Source organism: Nannobrachium achirus (genome assembly GCF_963921795.1).
Source record: "Nannobrachium achirus genome assembly, chromosome: 13".
Taxonomy (NCBI): Eukaryota; Metazoa; Chordata; class Actinopteri; order Myctophiformes; family Myctophidae; genus Nannobrachium; species Nannobrachium achirus.
In genome coordinates this window covers 18,806,157-18,826,960 of record NC_137833.1, presented here as the reverse complement: position 1 = coordinate 18,826,960, position 20,804 = coordinate 18,806,157, and the positions used below count along the sequence as shown (strand labels likewise).

The 20,804-nt window shown below is 41.3% G+C and overlaps 1 protein-coding gene across 1 annotated transcript in view; it reads right to left on the bottom strand.

Moving 5' to 3' along the window:
• marchf5 (membrane-associated ring finger (C3HC4) 5) overlaps positions 1-20,804 on the bottom strand; it is a 44,807-nt gene that overhangs the window by 7,195 nt on the left and 16,808 nt on the right. The window contains exons 2-3 of the mRNA XM_080740139.1: positions 14,430-14,632; positions 1,002-1,132 (exon numbers count right to left, since the gene is read on the bottom strand). Coding sequence (XP_080596265.1) covers positions 1,002-1,132; positions 14,430-14,632 — 334 coding nt within the window. The remainder of the gene's footprint in view (positions 1-1,001; positions 1,133-14,429; positions 14,633-20,804) is intronic.

The following is a 20,804-nucleotide window of genomic DNA, read 5'->3' as shown; positions in this document are numbered from 1 at the left end:
ATCAACTATCTCACTATGGACTTCCCTGCCAGACGACTTTTGGCGACTTTTACTTAGAAAAAAAAATCACACCCGTGTGAACTGAGCGGTGGTTCCCCCCCCTTCCCCCCTGTGTGTGTGTGTGTGTGTGTGTGTGTGTGTGTGTGCCTGGTCTGGCCTGAACAACAGCGCCCCTCCCTTAACATGTGTGGTCAGAAAAGGTTACTGCAGGCTACAGACAGACACGCAGACAGACAGACCCACACACACGGCCATGTATAGGAGCGTTGTGACCACCGCTCAAAAACAATGATTTTTTTAATTTAAAAAAAAAAAAAATTTTTTTTGGACCCCATTAAATCTAGTAAACATGATTTCAATCGCGATTTTGCATGTTCTTTTTTTTTTGTTTGAAAACTGTGAACAGCCTGCACAAACATGGTGCATGATCTGTGCATGGGCGTGCATGATCTGTGCACTATAAATTACATGGGAGTCTATGGAGATTTTATGGCAATAATGCCATTAGAAGGCATATTTAATTTGGCAGTAACTGAGTTAAGTCTCTCTCTTAAAGCACATGTGAACGCATGCTCTTTTATGTCCTGGCAACATATTTTGTCTAAAACTCTAAATATGCCTCGTTTTATAAATGTGTATACAGAAACAATTCCGTTGCTTTAATTTTCTAGTAAATATGCATGATCAAGTTCAACAACGTGTGCTTTTATTTTGATTATTTCCACATTGAAATTGCGCTATAAATAAAGCTTGGGGTCGCCAAAACATTTACAAGATAAAATCTTTAATTACAAACGTTTGAGAATCCCTGGTCTAAGGTGATTAACAACGAAAGAAGAGAGATGAAGGTGGAAGCAAACTGTATTAATTCACCTTCCCCTTTGCCAATAGAAAATTGTGCAAATTAAAAAAGATAATTATTATTATCCAAACAAAGATATAACAGTAAGAAACAGTGATTAGAAAAACAAATTCTACCAAGACTGAAACGCTATGATCACCTGCATGACGGTGACAGCTCCATAAGTGACAGCGGTCCAATAGATGGAGCCCACCATGATGCCAGCGGCAGCGAACGGGCCCGCCTTGGAGACCAGTCGGTCGGCCAGGTCCAGGACATAGACCACAGGACCTGACAGAGAGAGAGAGGTTGAACGGAAAACAAGCTCCATATGAATAAAGAATGACCAAATTGTCAAGTACATTTTAAATCAACAGTGTCCTGTAACTCAAAATACAATTAGTATTTCAATCATAATTCCATATACAGTACTGGGGAAGTCCACTTAAAACATTTTTTTCTACATTCTTTTAATATCATTAAATAAAGTAAAATGTTCCCATCTGTCACCACTTTCTCAGTTTCAAATTAGTTAGCAGTAGTTTGAGTGAACCAAAATCTCTACTAGTACTTTCTTTTTTTGAGTTTGCTTTTTTCTTTTGCCACTTTAATGACAGAAAACTTGGCTTTAATTTGACAAAAGCCCACATTTCAGGAATCTGCAGATTGGATGTGGTTTTATTATTATGCTATACAATTGAACGTACAAGTGCCATGCAAGTGTTAAAGGGCTTAGGATGTTGGAGATCTGCCATTGAATGCCAAGTGTCCAGTAGGGGTCATGAGATGGCTGCTCTGCTGCTAAGAATCTATGAAGTAGTGGGTGGGGTGGTGGTGGTGGTGCACAGTGTGCAAACACACCTAGTCACCCTTCTCCCATAAGCATGATGGAAAATCAACAGCAGCAACTGGCTTACTGTATCAGTTGCTTTGGCAGGAAACAAGACTATTCTTTTCTCAAAACTCTAAAAGGCTGTTGAAACAGTGATAGTGGTTGGTCAATGTGGGGTTTTGTGGCCTTCAGTCAGAAAGGGTCAGCTTCCTTCCCAACACACAGAGTACTTGCATTGAAGTCATTGTGCTACAGTGAGGCAAAGGTGACTTTGGGGACAAGGAAAAATCGCACAAAGCAAACAGCTTTCTCCAGTCACTCCCCTCAGCTGCAATAAGGAAGGTGACCTCAGCAATGCGGAAACACTGAAACATGAACTTGCTTCCTTCCGGCATGCCACGCCACTCCGAGCACGCCAGGTATGGGGTTGTGCTGGAAACCTTTTGGCTTGGAATGAGGGGCAGGTCGAGTGACGGGAGAAAGAACTGTGATGCCCAGTTGGCATCAAGACATTGAGAAAAATAAAAAATAAATAAGAACCAGTTGATGCTTCTCAAGAGAGAAAAGAAAACTGCATTCATGGCTTCATTCACATTCTACTTTTGATGTCACATATCACGATGCATAACTGATTTATAGAAGTCTTCTTTTTGGCAATCATCATCAGATGATGTTTAGCATAAACTTCCAATCGACTGGTAGTAGACGGTTGAGACATAACGCTAATCAAAGTTGGGCAAATACAGAGTTTGACCATGTCCCACTACTGTATGTACTGAGCGTCCAAAGTATTGAAATTCTATCCAACATAAAGGTAAAATAGTTTTACACGCTCATTTTCGTGCAAACTATTATTTAATGCTTGCTCATATACCAAAACACATTTCCTGTGACTGTGTGTCCCCCTCCACACAAACACTGGTGTGTGTGTGTGTGAGAGAGTGAGTTTATGTTTAACATTGAGGGAGACAGACAGCAAAATTCCTTGTCCATCATGATTAATTAAGTCGCATTTATGTCTTTATTGAGCTTTTGTATGAGCCTTTTACACATGCCGATTTGTGTTTTATATGATTTCATGTAAACTCATCCATCAAGATGACACATTTACCATTTCGTATTTGCTTGTTAGCGTTTTATTTGTATGTATTATTTTGATCGTTTAATTTAAAAGTTATATAACATAAATCATGAACTGTTGATTATGAATGCTGTGGGCGGACGTTAACAACCATGGCTTCAAACCACCATTACAACCCTACTAGGAAATTAAAAAATCACACCCGTGTGAAGTGGAGCTGTGTGTGTGTGTGTGTGTGTGTGTGTGTGTGTGTGTGTGTGTGTGTGTGTGTGTGTGGATCATGTGTACCGATTTTTGTGACATTTGAAGAAAATATGTAGGAAAAGGAGCAAAAAGTGTGTTTTGGAGAAAATTCAAGATGGCGGAAAATCTATCATGGCGCAAATGGGCGTGGCCTATATGGGGAGATGCGTCATGGCCCAAGGAATCCAGGGAAAAAATATTTTTAATTTTCCGACCAACGGTTCAAGAGTTACAGGCCAAAACGTAAAGTGGGGTGTTATGGCGCCACCATACGGCCAAATGACACAATTATTTTTTATTTAATCCTTGAAATCATTATGAACCTCCTCTCCAAGTCTTGAAACTCTAGCCCCTATGGTTTGCGAGAGACAAATAATTGAATGTGAGTTTTTGCGATTCCCATTATAAGTCAATGGGGAAAATTAATTCACTAATAAATTAATATCAATTAAACTATAGAACCTTTCTCTTAGAAAAGTAATAGCCCACGATTCCCGAGTAAGCCGGTCGATTTGACATATGGCGCGAGTGTGTGGTGGCAAAACTGTGGGACTAGTGGCGTGCCGAAGTTTAGGAAGTTCAGGCTACATACAGACAGACACACACACACACAGACACACATACCCACACAGCCACGTATAGGGAGCCTGTGCTTCACACAGCTCCAAAAAAATGAAAAAGCAGATTCTCTTTGCTTCCTCCCCTCTAGCATTCCAGGGCTTCTCTAGAGAAATCATCCGTTATTTGAGGGATAGGGAAGCAGATTTCCTTAACTCAGACAGGCCTATCCAGGTCCTATTATTAACTGGCCCAGGAGTCAGCAGGAGAGAACGCCACCAGAGGGACTAGTATGAAGAGGTTAACAGTAGGACAACCTATGGCCAACAACATAACACATTTGAAATGTCCCTATCTTGGCCACTGAATCTGAAACACAGAGTAGAATGTAGAGGATACTGTATCACTATAAGAATAAAGGCCCATTCCCACTGGGCCAGATAACAGATACAAAAATCTCTTCCTCCAGATATTTTTCGATTCAAAGTGGATGGTAGATACAGATAAAAAAATATCTACCACAGATATTTGCCACAGATACTTTTATCTGTGGTAGATATTTTTTTTTATCTGTATCTACCATCCACTTTGAATGGAAAAATATCTGGAGAAAGAGATTTTTTTATCTGTTATCTGGCCCAGTGGGAATGGGCCTTAAGAGTTACAGTTTAGCCTCCAAGTACTAAAACAATGGGTACTGCTCTGAGGTACAACGGGTACTCTGACAACGGGAACAACGTGTACTGCATAAGCGGAGGGGCATGTGTTCCCAACGGCATCGTTCCCAACGGGCTGGTCCCACCGAATTCCCACTCGGCACATCACATGCCAAGAACAGCCCCTCAACAAGTAAATAGAGGGATGTTATAGTAGGGTTGCTGTGCATAAACCCCTCATTACAAAGATGAATGCACATTTGAGAGTTCAGTGATGCAAAAAAAAAAAAAAAAAAAAACATAGGAACAGTGATGTGGGGAAAAAGTGATATGGTCAGATGAGTCATGCTTCACCATATTCTCATTTCTCAACATGGGGCTGAGTGGATGTGTGGTGTATACCAAGAGAACAGTACAGTTTTAAATATATTTTACAATCTTTGGGAGCTTCCATGTCATAACAGCACAACAATAGTGAGGATTCTTGAAGTAGCCTTTACTAGATATTATGCAAGCACTTAATCATTTCTAGCATAATTATGAAAGCAGTACAGGGTTTCAAAGGCATATTATTTTGCCATCATAGGACATGGTCTCTATAATACAATAGTCTGCAGACAACACATTGGAATTATCAAGTTGATATAATTTACAAAAGTGATGGTTAAGGATACAAGTAATCTTTCTAAATTGGCTTCATGGCACCTGTTTATTTAAGATCTGTAGATTGATATTCCATACATGAATACCACAAACCATTATGTGGTTTGTCAGGGGTTTAAGTAGAATGAAGAAAAGAAGCTTGAGAAATAAATTACATTTTCGTAGCTATAACTACTCCAGTTACCACTTGAGTGAGAAGAGAGAATAATATTCTTGCATTTTATTTTAAGTATTCTTGGACCCACTGGGTATTCTGGGGTTAAAGGCACATAAAGTGAGGCAGTACTGTTTGTAAATAGCATGTAAAAGAGCAAGGATTCATTTAGTTATTTGGGTTAAGGTTAATGTTAGTGGTACGCTTTCTATTTCAGCAAGTGCATGCCTTAAGTGAGCACTAAATAAAAGCTGTGAATTTAAAAGCCATTTCTGTGGGCATTTTTAGAGGCAGTATACAAAGTAGAGATCCAGTCCACCTGTTGAGGAAGGCAGAGACACAAAGGGGAGCAGGGACCATTTGGCACTTTTGAACTACTCACTGCACACTGGAAAATATCAGACTTTCATTTCCTAAGTAAACGTAGTCATGAACATCGTGGCCACTCCTGAGTCCTGTGCACTGCCAGAATTTCTGATACTTTCCAGGGTTGTACTTAAGAGCACAGGTGTTTGCCAACCAGAGAGATTGTGTGCACTTGAGCACATTAATCTGGCATATTCTGATCACAGAACTGGAATTGATTGATTGATTGAAAACGTTATTAGACAGAAATGTAAACAGCACTGTGGTACAGTAAGACTTTTAGGCTAAAAGAAAGGAGAACACAAAAAAAAAAGTCCTTGGGGCTGGTTTCCATTCTGGTCTTATGTGTTATTCAATTAATCAACAGAGCATCAAATATTACATATTAATACATGTCAACAACAAATAATCATTTATACCAAGGAGAAAAGGTGGAACAAAACGGTGGTAGTGCAAGACAGCTCCTTTCAAAGGGAAATAAAACCAGCTCCCCTTGTGATGTTCTGATAGATGTTTTTCTAACCAATTTGAAAGAAACCAGTGATACACATCATTTAATGGATGGTGTCATCCATTAAATCCACATTGCGGTGGCAGAGAAGTAGAATGATAATTTAGAATGTTTGTTCTAAATTTGGGGAGAACCAGATCGTGGTGCTGGGGCTGTGGGTGTCACTCACTCCCTTCCACTTTCTCCCTGCCCAAGCACTACACCACTGCAGTCGGAGGGAACTAGGTCGCCCTTAATGGCCACTGGCAGGGCATAGAGCTGAGCAATTCATTTCAGCCACTGGCAGCAGATTCCATAATTAAGATAATTAAAAAGGAGGGAGGGAAGGTGTGGGGGCAGAGACCAGGGGGAAGTGCAATTGCATTCCAAATCCTCCATAGTGCGCATGCAGGTTGGTACACGGTTCCAGCTGGCTTCATTAACTCTCTCAAGCAGGAGCAGAGGGGAAAAGTAGCGGCAAAGACACACCAACCTCAAATTTATACTGCTGGCGAAATTGGCATGATACGCTGGTCCTGGCTCCATAGCAGCTGCTGATGGTAAGAGAACCAATGCAGCATATACTGTAGCCACCCACCCTGCTCTCTGCATAGATTAGCAGTGTAGCTAGCTTCCCTCTCTTTCTCCTTTTTTATCAATCAACACAACTGAAACAAAGGTTAATATAGAAATGCCCTCACCCATCCACTAGTTGATGGATTCATCAGGATCGTACAAATCAGCAAGCCCAGCACAGAGGATAAGACTGCTGCGTCAGAGGCCCGTCCACGGTTCTGCCTCTGTATTATCCAGACTGAGAGCTGTCATCCCGGTGTACCGCCAAGCAGCAAGATTGACATGAGTGTGAAGGCTAATTAAAAGTCACACAAAATACCACACAATGTAAAACTATTGATGTTAGCTTGCCGAATTTTAAGTATTTTCCCAAACGAGAAGGAGTTGGCGCACTGTGTACTATTTAAGTCATAAACATTATATTATACCTTTTGCATCTGCAGGACCATAATACAGATTGCAGAGCAACAATACAATAAAGGCAAAAGACTGCAGCAATGATGCAGCAAAATAGACAGCGCTACTAGTACTCCATCTGCCCTCTTCAAAAGTGCACTAAAGCTGAACAAAATGCCCATGTCTAGCCTGCCTCTTCAGATTGCAGGATACAAATCCCAAAAGAGATGTGCTGTGATATGGTCTTCCATCTTTATTAATTAAAGCCACTATATAGCTTACGCTTACATACTACTACACCAAAAACATCATGTTAGCAACTTAAGGTATACATTTCCTTGTTGAAATGTGCTATACAAATAAAAATGCCTTGCCTCAGACAGCTGTTGGTGCACTGACCAAGGTTAAACTCCATTTCCAAATACTATGTAACAAATAGTCTGTGACGAGCCGTACAGTTTTCGAAAAATATTATGCACTCCACAGAGGTAATTTAAATTAGCCTCCACGTTGTGCATTGTTTTGGGATAAATGCCTGACTCATCATGGATTATCCCTTACTTGTACTATTTTGGCAGCAGACAGACACAACCCATCCAGGTGCCAGCGTCACTGCTCTGTGATTGGTCTGCTGCAGTCTGAGGCGACATGACCACTCAGGGCTATTTTTAGTCAACTTCAACAGAGCACCTGCAGCAGAAATGAGACGCACACATCTGCTTCAGTCATCTCCTCTGCATCGTCACTCTTTGAGAAGCTGCTCCCCTCGGCTTCACCCACAGCCTAATTTCATCCGTTCCCCAACTCTTCCAGCTCAACGTCTGTCTAGTGCAGAGGTCTTCAACAGGGGGTCTGGGATCCCTGGGGGGTCCTCAGTTACTACAGGGGGTCTTCCAATTCTTTGAGTGATAGAAACTTTTTTCCTCCTTTTTTATATTAACCATTTGAACCCTTGCGTCCATATTCTGAGAACTTTAGCCAACAATAGCAGATCTACAAGCTCACAACGCCTCGCACTGCGAGGCGTTGTGAGCTTGTAGATCGGCTATTTTCGGCAAAGAGCTTTGGTGGGAAAAGAGCAGTCCAAGTACAGAGTGAAAGGTCAAGTTTATTAGGTATTGACAGTTCAAGTGGTTAAATATCTGAAAACACTAATTGACATGAATCCAAAAGCCTTGGATCTGGCGATAAGATACGTATCACAATACAGGGGTCAAGATACGATATATATTATTGTGCCATGTATGCAAGGCGATATTGAAATTTGATTAATGTAATGACCAGCGTTACCATTGAGCTATGAGCTAGAGCCCTAAAAATTATTTCTGATGTTGTTCTAGGAATCACTGTTCATTTTTGTTTTCTAAAAGAAGAGGTGTTTGATGATGTTGGAATTACTTTTTAATCAAAATATTGATTAAAAAGTTTTTAAAGTCCTTCTGAAAGTATGAACAGGATGTGGAACAGATGGCCCAAAGGTAGCATCATCCGTTGTGTATCATGGGGTGGTGTATCTAACTGACAGTCTTTCTACACAGCTCAGCCCTCTTGTTCCTCATTCCAGCTCATTCGTGCCCTTTGGCTCTACCTCCCCCTCCTTTCCCATTTGATTTCTCCTCATCTGTTGCCCAATTTCTCTTAGCGGACACAGGCAGAGAAATCGACATTTCTGAGGGATAAGCGGATGGCCCTTTTCCCCCAAATCTAATAACCCATCACACTTCCACCCCTCTCTCTGGCCCTCTGAATGATTACTCCAAGATTGCTCTGAACCTTTCCACCTCGGATCACTGAGAAAAGCTTCACTTGAAGCTTAAGAAACTTGACGTGGAGCCTATTCCCACACAATTTTCTCAATCTTTCTGTTGTATAAAAGTGAAGGGCCATGAAAGACATTTCCCCCGCAGCTAAATCACAAATGTAACACAAGCCCTTATAGAAGTGCCTCAGTAAATGATGAGTGATGGTGGCGTAAGCCCACTACACCACTTTCTGAGGATGCCATCAGTCAGCCAAACGACCACAGCTGAGAGGAGGTTCCCTTTCCAAACAAAACATTGACTCATCCATCACACAATCCTCCCTATAGCTGTCTGCCAAACCGGCAGAGCATTAAATGACACAAGGAAGTAACGCAAAAAAAACAGTAGGCTCCCCTTTGGAAGAAGAGAGAGCTGATGAGCTTGACAATAAACAGTTTAACCTTCTGGGCCACAATTCTTGGTTCTCGACTCAAATAATGCTGCAAAGAAAGCAGACAAAAATAGCTCACCTCAGAAATGGAGGGGGGGAAAAAAGAAAAAGGAAATTATGTGGCAGACGGTATAAAAGCACTGAACCATTGGGCATCATTCACAAGGCTGTTCGTAAAGTTCCTACTCTATTTTAGAGTAGGTCTTTTAAAAATGGGGTGCCATGATTTTTTTCCTCCCCTAAAATATGATGATCAGGTATTATGATTATACTAGGAGCCGGAGGAAGATTTTTTTTTTCCAAAAAAAGAAAATGTTAAAATTATGTATTTATGTGGCCAAACCCACCAGTTCATTAAGTATGCCTGGTTGTCAGGTGGGTGGTGACCCAGCTGAAGTTAGCCTCACCCACAGTGTTGGGTGCATGGTAAAAGGGGAGGGGATGATTTTATGATGTCATTAAATGATGTGTTTTTCGATTGGGCCTTTTGACTAGCTTTCAGGAAGAAACACACAGGGAAGATAAATGTGCACTTTATAACCCCACCTATTAGAGTAATGTTAACTCCATAGACGCATACAAAACAGAAAAAGTACAAAACTATGGCACCACCTATTTAAGTAAAGACCGCCCGGCACAAATGAAGGCTTTATATTCGTGAATTGCACAATGCACATCACAGGTGTATCGGATGATGAATCCCACCCGTTCCAAGAATAAAAAGCGTGTTCACGTGCTCTCTCACACACACACACACACACACACACACACACACACACACACACACACACACAGACACACACACACACACACACACACACACACACACACACACACACACACACACACACACACACACACACACACACACACACACACACACACACACACACACACACACACACACACAGGAGCGGTTAGCAATGCTCAAAAGGGGTTAATTTATCCATTTTCAATGGTACAACTGGAACCAAAGGGACCGGTAAATGAACCCATTTGCTTCAGGCACGCTCAGGGTTAAATTAACACCAAGGTCTTTACTGTGTATGGCTTTGTGGAAGCTCTGGTTAAGCTGCTCTGCCCCGCCTCCCAGAGACCGGTAGCTTCTGTCGGAGGGGACACGCTGAGAAAGATGGTGAGCTGGGTGGAGAAGGTCGTCCATGATCAGGATTGCTTCTGACACCATACAATTGACCTTAATTTTGTAGGGGGCAAATCACTGATGCCAGCACTCACTCACTGGCACCTTCCAAGGCATAACTGAATCTGCTGCTTATAGCAAGTGAGGTGACTGACAGCACTGCCCGGGTCACTATAAATACACGCCAACCTGTTTACTTGCCGAGCCAGAACTCCTGCGAACCCTGACATTGTCAAAGAGCCAGCTACCACTCTCAAATTGCACATTCTCCTCTCTCTCTCTGACGTAACAGATTGGGGGGAGTGAAGAATGGTGTCTTTGATGCCAGACATTGAAAATAGAATTCCACATCTCAGGTACTTGAAGTTAACATATCTTGGACCAAACTAGGGCTGCACAATTATGGCAAAATATATAATCCTGATTATTTTTTGCTTAATATTCTAATGAAATTAGTATTATAAATCACAATTATTGGTGATGGCATTTTTTGGTGGGAAAAGATCTTTCCTAACATCTTCTTAACTACGACTTTGTCGCAAATAATGACCTCTGATGTTTTTTCTGTGCCATGGATGGATGGGGAGATGGGTTGTACAATGTCATCTGGTTATTAACGGTTGTGTACTGGAGAGGAGACACTGGAAAGGTGCAGCTATAGCACTTATTCAAGTGATTACTAAAATATTGATGAATAGTGTTTTTAATATATCAAACAATCAACATAAAAATAAAAAATAAATCTAAAATATTTTTTTAATCGACGAATTTGATTAATTTAATTAAGCAATTAAGCCCTAATTTATACCTCGTCGTAAAATGGTGAAACTGCATAAATAGCTAAAATAGCCTATGAGCACAAAACCTGCTGCAACGCTAGGCATTCTGATCGGCAATTATCTGTATTTGACGTGTGTGAATTTGAATGTCTTTGTCTTTATGTACTATGTAAAAAGAAAAACACAAAAAACAATAAAAATATAATAATAATAAAAGAAAACTGTATTTTTGACAAATCTATTATTTTTAAATAATTGATTAAATCGATCAGTTTGACCCCAATTTTGGATTAAGATATTTTTTTTTAATGACGTAGGCCATAATTTGAAGACGGTGACGTTGTTACAATCTGTAATTACATACAGTAATTGCTATACATTAGCTCACGTTTCTGCTTCTATGCAGCATGACATATTTTTTGTAACTGCTAACGACTGTTGACTTTGCAATTGATAGCAAAGAACAATCTGACTTTGACCTGATGGTACAACAATATTTAAAATACACTATTAATTGTATTAATTTATTTTTCCCTAAGTAACATCGTCTTTAGGGAGGGAGAAGAGGAATGTGACACAGTGTGAAACGGTGGCCTTGCCAATATGAGCCTTGCTGCGGATGTTGTGTTTACCGGATGACTCAGCGCTGGTGGTGCCTGGGAACAATTGGAGCCTCGAGTCCCAATGACGTGTCGGGATAATGAGAGCAGGAACTTCTCTAAACTGCTGTTTTGTCAATCAGCCTTTCGCTCGGCGGTGGAATAATAAGCAGGGGGCCTTTCTGCTCTTCGTCAGGCTGAAAGGAAGTATTTACCCTGATCACCACAGAACCTATGCTGGCTCTGGAAATAAATAAACATGCACTCAGGCAAAACAAACTGAATGGTTCTTGGAGCTTGTGGTACAGCTACAGGGAGTGCCTATTGACAGTGCCCTCAACGGACTGCCTCCACACTCCCACTTAACAGGGAAAATTGGTTCATAATGCTGCTACTGTGACAGCAACAGATGGAGAATTGAGGGCTGTCATGACATTTTGAAAGGGCTGTCCAGAGTCTAGACCAGCCGTCCACCATACAGTTTCTCACCGTAGAAACCAGTATACTTGCCATCACTCTAACACAGCAATTACCTTACTGGCTTGAATAGACATCACTAGAGTTCTTGTGCTCATTTTAAAACAAAGTCGATGACAACTTGTGTCTTCTTTGCTGAGCAGATGGTTTGAGCGCATCTGACATATCAACATAAATTGTACACTATTCCTCGTACAATATTGTCAGCATTTCATTATTTCCAATTACACTTGTTTATCCTGTACGAGTTATCTCTCCTCCCGATTGGATGAAATTGGTATCCCGACCTGAAAATGTAATTTCTGATCACTGAGAGCTGAAGAGACAGGGAGACCCCAGTTACTTAACAAATACTCTGTAGCAATGATTACTATGGGAATATAGAGCTATTTAACTCTTATTTTTACTAAATAATATCACAACTTTTAAAGTAGCCCACAACAGCAACGGAGAAACCTATGCCGACGGCATTTTGTTTACTTATTGACGGAACAAAGTCAGTGCAGATTGCTGGAAAGCAACTACTAATGTCACACTGTAATTTGTGAGATAGTAATTGGTAATATGATAACACTTGTTTACCAAGATATCAATGAGTTTTGACGAGAGGAGAATGAAAGAGGGTCACAGCCGTCACACTCAGAAATAGATCAGTTGACTTGTTTTTCGGCCATTCGGCCTCTTGTGTTTTGACAAGAGGAAACATGGCAGCATCACACTGTCATGTTAGTAGAATGTTTAAGTTTAAAACGAGAACGTTTGTAACGCACGTAGGGTTGGGGACGGTAACCGGTCAAAAAAGACAAAAAATATTATATATTTTTATTGAAAACAAGCGAGTTTTAAAACAGGGGAGAAGCGAGGACCGCATGCGCTCCATGCCGCTCTGCTCTGGGCCGTGTACCACATGTTTGGAAGCCACATACGTCACTCGGAGACAGACCTGCACAGCAGGGCAGCAGCAGCATCGTAGGGGAGTACGGAACAGCGTCAACTTTCTCTGTAATCCACGACACAAGTATGTTAATACATACCTTGTGTTGTGGCAGTTTTTTTTTTTATTCATACGGATTACGAGAGGAGCGCGGGCCGCGTGGACTAAAACCGAAAATGGAACGATTTTACTTTTTCAACCGCGTTGCGTGATGAGCCCCGTCGGCGATTTTATAACCTTTTCTGTCAAGTCTTGTAACTAAAACCTGTATCAGCACTCAATCACTGCGTTTTGAGACGTGAGTTTACCATAGAGTTATGGAGTTTACAGAATCACTGTAGCCTACACGATCCTGACTACCCGTCTCTCTCTTCTGGTTTGTTCACACACCGCTGTGTGAAAAGTACGGAGCCTACGTTACTATGGTAATTGGTAACCCGACAGTGCACAGATCTAAAAGCTCAGAACGCGTCGTGGATGCAACGTGTTGTGAGCTTGTAGATCTGCTCCTTTCAAAGCCAGACCCGCTGTGCTGTACGGGGAAGTATCACTCGGGCAGTCAGGCTGTGGAGAGGCGACTTTTGGGAAGACGATTGCAATATTTTGGCTTATCGCCGAACCTTAATTAATAGATACAGGGGTGCGGTAATTACCGCAATACCGGCGGTAAATGGGAAGACGGTTACCGCGATAACAAAATGTCGATACCGACCCACCCCTAAACGCACGGTCCGTCCAGCCACCATCTTAGTTTAGATTCAACAGAGTAGCGCCGCCCTCTAGCATCTAACATAATGAACCAGCTCTATGTGAAAGATGGATGGACATAGAGATTGGTGCCAGTCATTGGTTGAAATTGGTTCAGACCTGTTGATTTTATGACCACAGATACGCTCTAAAAGTGTGAATGGTTTTCTCTCCCCACCCATTTCATTTCAGCTGCACCAGCCCCAGTTTCCATGTTGTGAGATGTAACCAAAGATTTTTAATATAACAAGATATGGCATCCTGGTTGGAGCCACTAGAGTGCGACATGGTACACAAAAAACCTACAAATAGCCCCCTAAGAGGGCAAATCTGGCCAATGTCCCGTTTGTTTACTGGTGCTAGATCCCGCGAGAGTGTGTTGCTAGGACATAGAATGGTTGATAATAAGTAGATTTTCTCTGAATTTGTGTCTCCATTTTTGTATGAAAATGTTAGGAAGATTGTGTAGCTTGTGACAATCGGGTCCAATATTTAGTTCAGTGACCATGAGCTAAAGACTGGTTCAGAAGCTGTGTTCACGTTCACTCCCCCATTGCAAATGAATAGTCTATTCATTTCTTAAGTCTATTCAATAATCTCCAAACCTGCTTCCGCCTCCTAAAAAAGGTGTCCACCTCATGCGGACACAGGAAGTAAACTAGAGATGGCGTGTTTTGCTATTTCCGACTTGGATGTAACCTACCTAGTTTGGGGAAGACGATGAGGTACTCTGCATTGCACTGTGGGCAGGCCACACGGTGCGTGCTGTTGCCACGCTGCTTCTCGTCGACCCAGCGCTGTAGGCACGTCTGGTGGACCCACTTGGTGGAGCCACGACAGCGGCAGGGACGTACCCACTCTGCCGTGCGGTCATCCTCGTCTGTGGCAAAGCACACCCAGCAGCTCCTGAACTCAAAACACAGAAAGATTCTCAATGTTAATACTTTAACTCTAATGGTGTACGAATGCATTTGTGACACCCTCTGAAAATGGATACAAATAACCCTAAGGATTGTGTGCGTGCGCACACAAGGTATGCACAGCCTACGCCTTTTGAAAGTATGCTTCAGTGACTGGTTGCCATTTTGTGCATTTTTATGTGTTAGGAAGGGTCTATCAAAAGCCTCATTGACACATGCACTGTAACATTTCGAGACTTTCCCAGGCATTGAACGGTGTATGAGCTGTTATGTATGAACTCAGTATCTGGCAGCTCCCATGTTATATTCGATTGAGCCTGAAACAGCTCAATGTGTGAATGGACCCGGTCATAGTCCAATGAATTTACATTGCGCGAGTGGCAGTTGTTGATCACGATATTGTCGAGGAGAGAGGAGCCTTCCCTACACCTGAGGTGTTTGGAGAGAGATAAGATAATTGAAAACCAGTTCATTCAGATTTTTATTCACCTTGAGTTGAAAATAGTCGTCACTGATCAATTCAATGGCTCTTAAATAAAACAAACAACTCTTTCCTACTGTAGTAATCAGACAACAAACTACCCCTGACTAGGCGTGGGGCGGTATCGACATTTTGTTACCGCGATTACCGTCTTCCCATTTACCGCCGGTATTGCGGTAATTACCGCACCCCGTATCTATTAATTAAGGTTCGGCGATAAGCCAAAATATTGCAACCGTCTTCCCAAAAGTCGCCTCTCCACAGCCTGACTGCCCGAGTTATACTTCCCCGTACAGCACAGCAGGTTTGGCTTTGAAAGGAGCAGGTCTACAAGCTCACAACGCGTCGCATCCGCAACGCGTTCTGAGCTTTTAGATCTGCACTGTCGGGTTACCATAGTAACGGTAGCTACTTGGGCTTTTAAGACACAGACTGCTGTGTGTGAACAAACCAGAAGAGAGACGGAGACGGGTAATCAGATCGTGTACAGTGATTAACTCACGTCTGAAATCGCAGCGATTGAGTGCTGATATAAACAGGTTTTAGTGACAAGACTTGACAGAAAAGGTTATAAAATCGGCGACGGGGCACAACGGGCATGTCGGCGCGACGCGGTGGGAAAAGTAAAAGATAGTTTCATTTTCGCTTTTAGTCCACGCGGTCCGCGCTCCGCCTGTAATCCGTATGAATAAAAAACAAAATGCCACAAGGTACTACTGCCACAACACAAGGTATGTATTAACATACTTGTGTTGTGTGGATTACAGTCAGAGAAAGTTTACGCTTCTCCGTGCTCCCTACTACGAGGCTGCTGCTGTGTCTGTGTAGACTGTCTCCGAGTCGAGTGACGTATGTGGCTTCCAAACCATAGACGTTCCAAACCTGTGGTACGCGGCCCAGAGCAGAGCGGCATTGAGCGCATGCGGTCCTCGCCTCTCCCCCGTTTTAAAACTAGCTTGTTTTCAATAAAAAATAGACTATTTTGACCGCGGTAAGGACCCTGACACCGCGGTAGGCCTCGGTATACCGCGGTACGGCGGTTACCGCCCCCATCCCTACCCCTGACACTTCCCTGCCCACTCTGTACACAGACCAATGTTATTTTCCAGCTCTGAGGACGGCTTATTTAGATTAAAAGTAGCTAATTCACCCTTTTTCAAGTCCCGCCCGTGGTCCCACCCCTCTTCGCACCCATTGGTTGCTGTGTCTTGGTAGGACACTCGGTGGGACACTCCATCCACTACCATTTTAATTCAGTTGCTTCATATTGTTATTCTGTGTGTTTAATTCTAATTTCAAACTTGGTTTCAGTAAAATGGAGCTGCTCAGTGGCAGTATAGTGAGTCAGCATGTTTTTAAATGTTCTATTTGTCCAAAAATTATATTTGAGCAAATTCAACATAAAAAAGGCGTAACCAGGGCAGGACAAGGCAGATAAGAGCCTGCTGGTTTGTCAGTCAGGGACCAACCAGAAGGCTAACAAAGGGTGTATTGTCTACATTAAGCCTACTACCATAGTAAAGATCTGTCTGTCGTAATCTGTCATGTTCTGTGGAATGAAATACATTTTAAAAAGATTGCATTTGATCCTTGCATCTCCATCTCCATCTCCTTGCATCTCCCATGCTGTTATATTTAAGTGGAAGTAGCCAACATGTACGTCTACAACCAAGACACCTAACCTCGCCTTATCAAACTATTTGCATATGGGTCAGTGACGTGACGCCCCAAAAAATGTGTTTTTAAAAAAACTTTAAAATGCAGGCATAAAAGTTATTTACTTTTGTTCTACTCACTCTCAACCTTATGGAAATACATTTTGTTTTTAGATATTTTATTGGAATCAGACTTTATTCAGCAGTTTGTTGTACTTGTGCCTAAAATCGTCATATGGTGTGACATGAAAATAATTGTTTATAAAATGAAAATGGAGTACATCTTTCTTAAGTTACTCACTTTATCAAAGTCCTTTATCATAACTAACCAGTGATCCACTATAGTTTTTTGAAAATTAATTATATCTGTATATTTTTTTCATAATCGACACTCTGTGTGAGGCCCATGTTCATGATCTTACAACATATTTTAAATGTATTCTGTCAAAACTTTCTCTAAAATTACACAAATATTTGTGACTCTTCCTGATAATATTCTCTATGTAATCCATAAACATTTTTTTGGTTTAATCATTAATAAAGGTATGATTTTTCACTATTTGGAATGTCACACCAAATTATTTAGTGTCACACCGTATGATCATATCTTCATGTGTCAAAGCAAACTGTGTTTTAACCTACCTATTAGTGAGTACTGAACTTTACTGATTGATTAAACAATTACCCAGGATAACATGGCCTTAATATTTCTGAACAGGATATTATTGTAGGGCTTTAACATGGGATAAGAAAGAATTGTAGTAGTAGATGGATGATGAGGATGTGCACAGGAATGCTACGCACACCTAAGTCTTCTGCCGGCCCACGGCAGAAGGATCCTAAAGAGACAATAAGGCGCATAGCCACACTTGGAGCCAAGGCAACATTTTATTAACACCAATTAGTGGAAACAGAACTCAGCATTCAGGTAAATTGCTTTTTTCCGAAGTCTCCTGAACTTGAACACAGCATTTTGTGTTGAGCAAATGTAATTAGGAATCATGACATTACGCCACATCTCCACTAGCTATAGAGTGCTGGGTTGCGCAACTCCAAAAATAGCTGATCTACAAGCTCTCGCAGCACAACGTGTTGAGAGCTTGTAGATCAGCTATTTTTGCTAGTTTTGTCTCGGGTCCTACCTTAACACTGTCCACTGTCCAGTCCAGTGAGTGAAAGTACAAAAGTATTAGATCAGATTAGATTATACATTTAGACTGTATTGTACATCAGCCAGTCGTATTTGGTGAGGGTAGCAAACCGGCTGCCTTTGTTGCGGTTCTGCTATGCCACAGACAACCTCCTGCTCTTCGTAGAAAATGCAGTCTCGCCCCTTTGGCTCCTCTCTCCTTGCTGGGTCATTGTTTAGTTTCTCCCTGTACTTTCTCGTTCTCTCAGCACTTGTCATTTTCCAGCTGACAAAAGAAAATGGAATGTATAGTTTAAGACAAAGAGAAAATATTGTTTAGATTGAAACAATATGTTAAGGTTTCTGTGAAGGGGTTTCTGCTCTGTCTGATGAATTTGAAGTATCACTGAATGAAGCTAAATTACATTTTATGTAGAAATGTTTAAAACAAATGTTTAAATGTACAAAAGAAACATGGAACTTTGTTATTTATTGTTATATCTGTAGTTAAATACAGTATAAATCATATGGTGTGACAATCAAGTCATATGGCGTGACAAGCAGATGTCACACCATTATGATTAAGTGTCACACCATATTACGTTTTTCTGCATTTAGGTTTACCTTGAGGCTACTATGTACACATTAGCATGCTAACAGCATGCTAGCTATAACAAAGCAACCTAGATCTACATGGAAATATGACCAAAACTTCAAATAACTTAAGCTTTTTTTAATGAAAAGGTGTCACACCAACAGACATCCAAAGTGGTGAGTTTGTCAAAGTTTCAACAAGATGGCATTTCATGAAAATGTTAAAATCATAACTCACCTCAGACACCTGTCTTGCAGTTGTGCTGGGAGTGCTGAATAGCCTTACAGAAGAAGGACCTCTCTAGCCAATAGGTGTCCAAATAATTGCCTGTTTAATTTGTCCAAACTAGTGTCACACCAAATGATTTTGGTTTGGGGGACAAAATGTTTTTGATCAGAAATGACTGAAAACATTATGCTTTGACTTTGAAAAGATATAGGCTCACAAATAGACATTTTTTTAGCCTAAATTCATTTTCAAATGATTTTTAGCAATTCTTTTTCTTAGTTTTATTCAAGTTCCCACTTTGAGAAACAAGGTCAGGACAGTCACACCATATGAGTTTTGCCATGTTTGGTTGAACATTCTGAAGAAATGAGGAATGAAATGCTTTAATCTTGAGTAAGTTCACATAAAGCTTAATGTCCTGCACAATATTCAGAAGGTTTTTGACAAATATATTTTTTATTTATACATGTTTGACACCGAGGACAGCGAAAACGTTACGTCACGTCACCCACCCATATGTTCTTAATGGTTTGGCACCTTTCTGACACACAGAGACGGCGTTTTGGAACCCGTCGCTGGCCGGCTCCCAGAGTGAATAAATCTGAAGACGCCAGCTTCGCGTCTCCGTCTGTACAACCCAATACGCATATTTCCATAAAGATGACATTATGGCACAACCTCGCTGAGCCCCACCCCCCAACAAACATACATGTTGGCCCCAATCAGCGTTGCGTTCCTGCTACTGAGTGAGATAGTACAGCTCCCTCCTAAACTGCCCCAGTCAGCAACAAGTGGACACTGGATATATATATATATATATATATTAAAAAAACAAAAGAAAATAAACACGCTCTTCTCCTCTCTTTTTTGCGCTTTGTGGTTTTGTTGCATTTTCAGTGGTCTACATGCATTTCATGAGGCGATTCCATATGTACAGTAATCATTTTGGATTACGACTCGGTATCACCTTCGTGTATACGTAGCCTAATTATTTACCTTGATAATACATCTGAAATGGATATTCTCCTCTGTTGCGCGCTACATTTGTGAAAGGATAACACAGATAACACCAACCGTCATGTGTGAAAACCATTCAAATCTTTTTTTCGTTTACAGTGAACCAACACCTGAATACTTGAAAATGAAGCGTTATCAGGAAAGGAAAACAAAAAAGGGGACTGATGAGATTATAGAGAGCCTCTGCATTTCTAAATACAGGGTAAGGTGAAAAACTCTCGGACAGGAGAGAAAGCCTTTCTTTGGACCAGAGACGAGGAAGACCGACAGACAAGGTATGGGTTTACCAAAAACACAGCCTTGGCTTCAACACATGACCATAGTTTGTTTCAAATATGGTTTAGGAGGAAATGAAGGATACATACTTAAATCTCCCTTAAATCTTAAAGAAGATAGAACATCTATAACTGTATTTTCTATAAAGCAATTGGGGGGGAAAAAAGAGAAGAGAAGAGAGGAGAAGTTACTTGTCCCCCTGGGGGTAAACAGCAGGCAGTTATCAAAACAAAGTCATCTCTTCAAAAACACAAGGTGGAGAGTGAGACGGAGTACTTTCTTAGGGGAAAGCATCGGAGAGGCCAATTTGTAGTACGATAGTGGTGGTAATAGTCAAAGTCTTTTGAATAACTGTTCAATGAATGGCCCAGATGGAACTGCAGCAGAACTGTAGGCAAATGACTCTGCATAAAAATAATTACAAAATCTGTCCAGATCAATATGAAAACTCTATAGGCAAACAAGCGGTAATGCTGAATGCTTCGTCAAGCACATCTGAGAGCGCCGCAGGAACTGCTCGATACAAACAGACAAACTCAAACAAACAGTCCAATGGCCATCTGGACAGCAAGCAAAGAATGTCTAAGTGCTTTTACTGCAGGTCACATAACCCCACCCCCAAAAAAAACCCTTTATCACAACTAGAGACCGGATTTGAGTCCCAGACCACTGATTACCAATGTTTGAACCATCAGAGTCAGACTTCGTCAGAAAGCGATGTTTGCATGACATTGCCTTAAGCAGTGTTTCCCCTTAGGCCTATATGCATTTTACTGT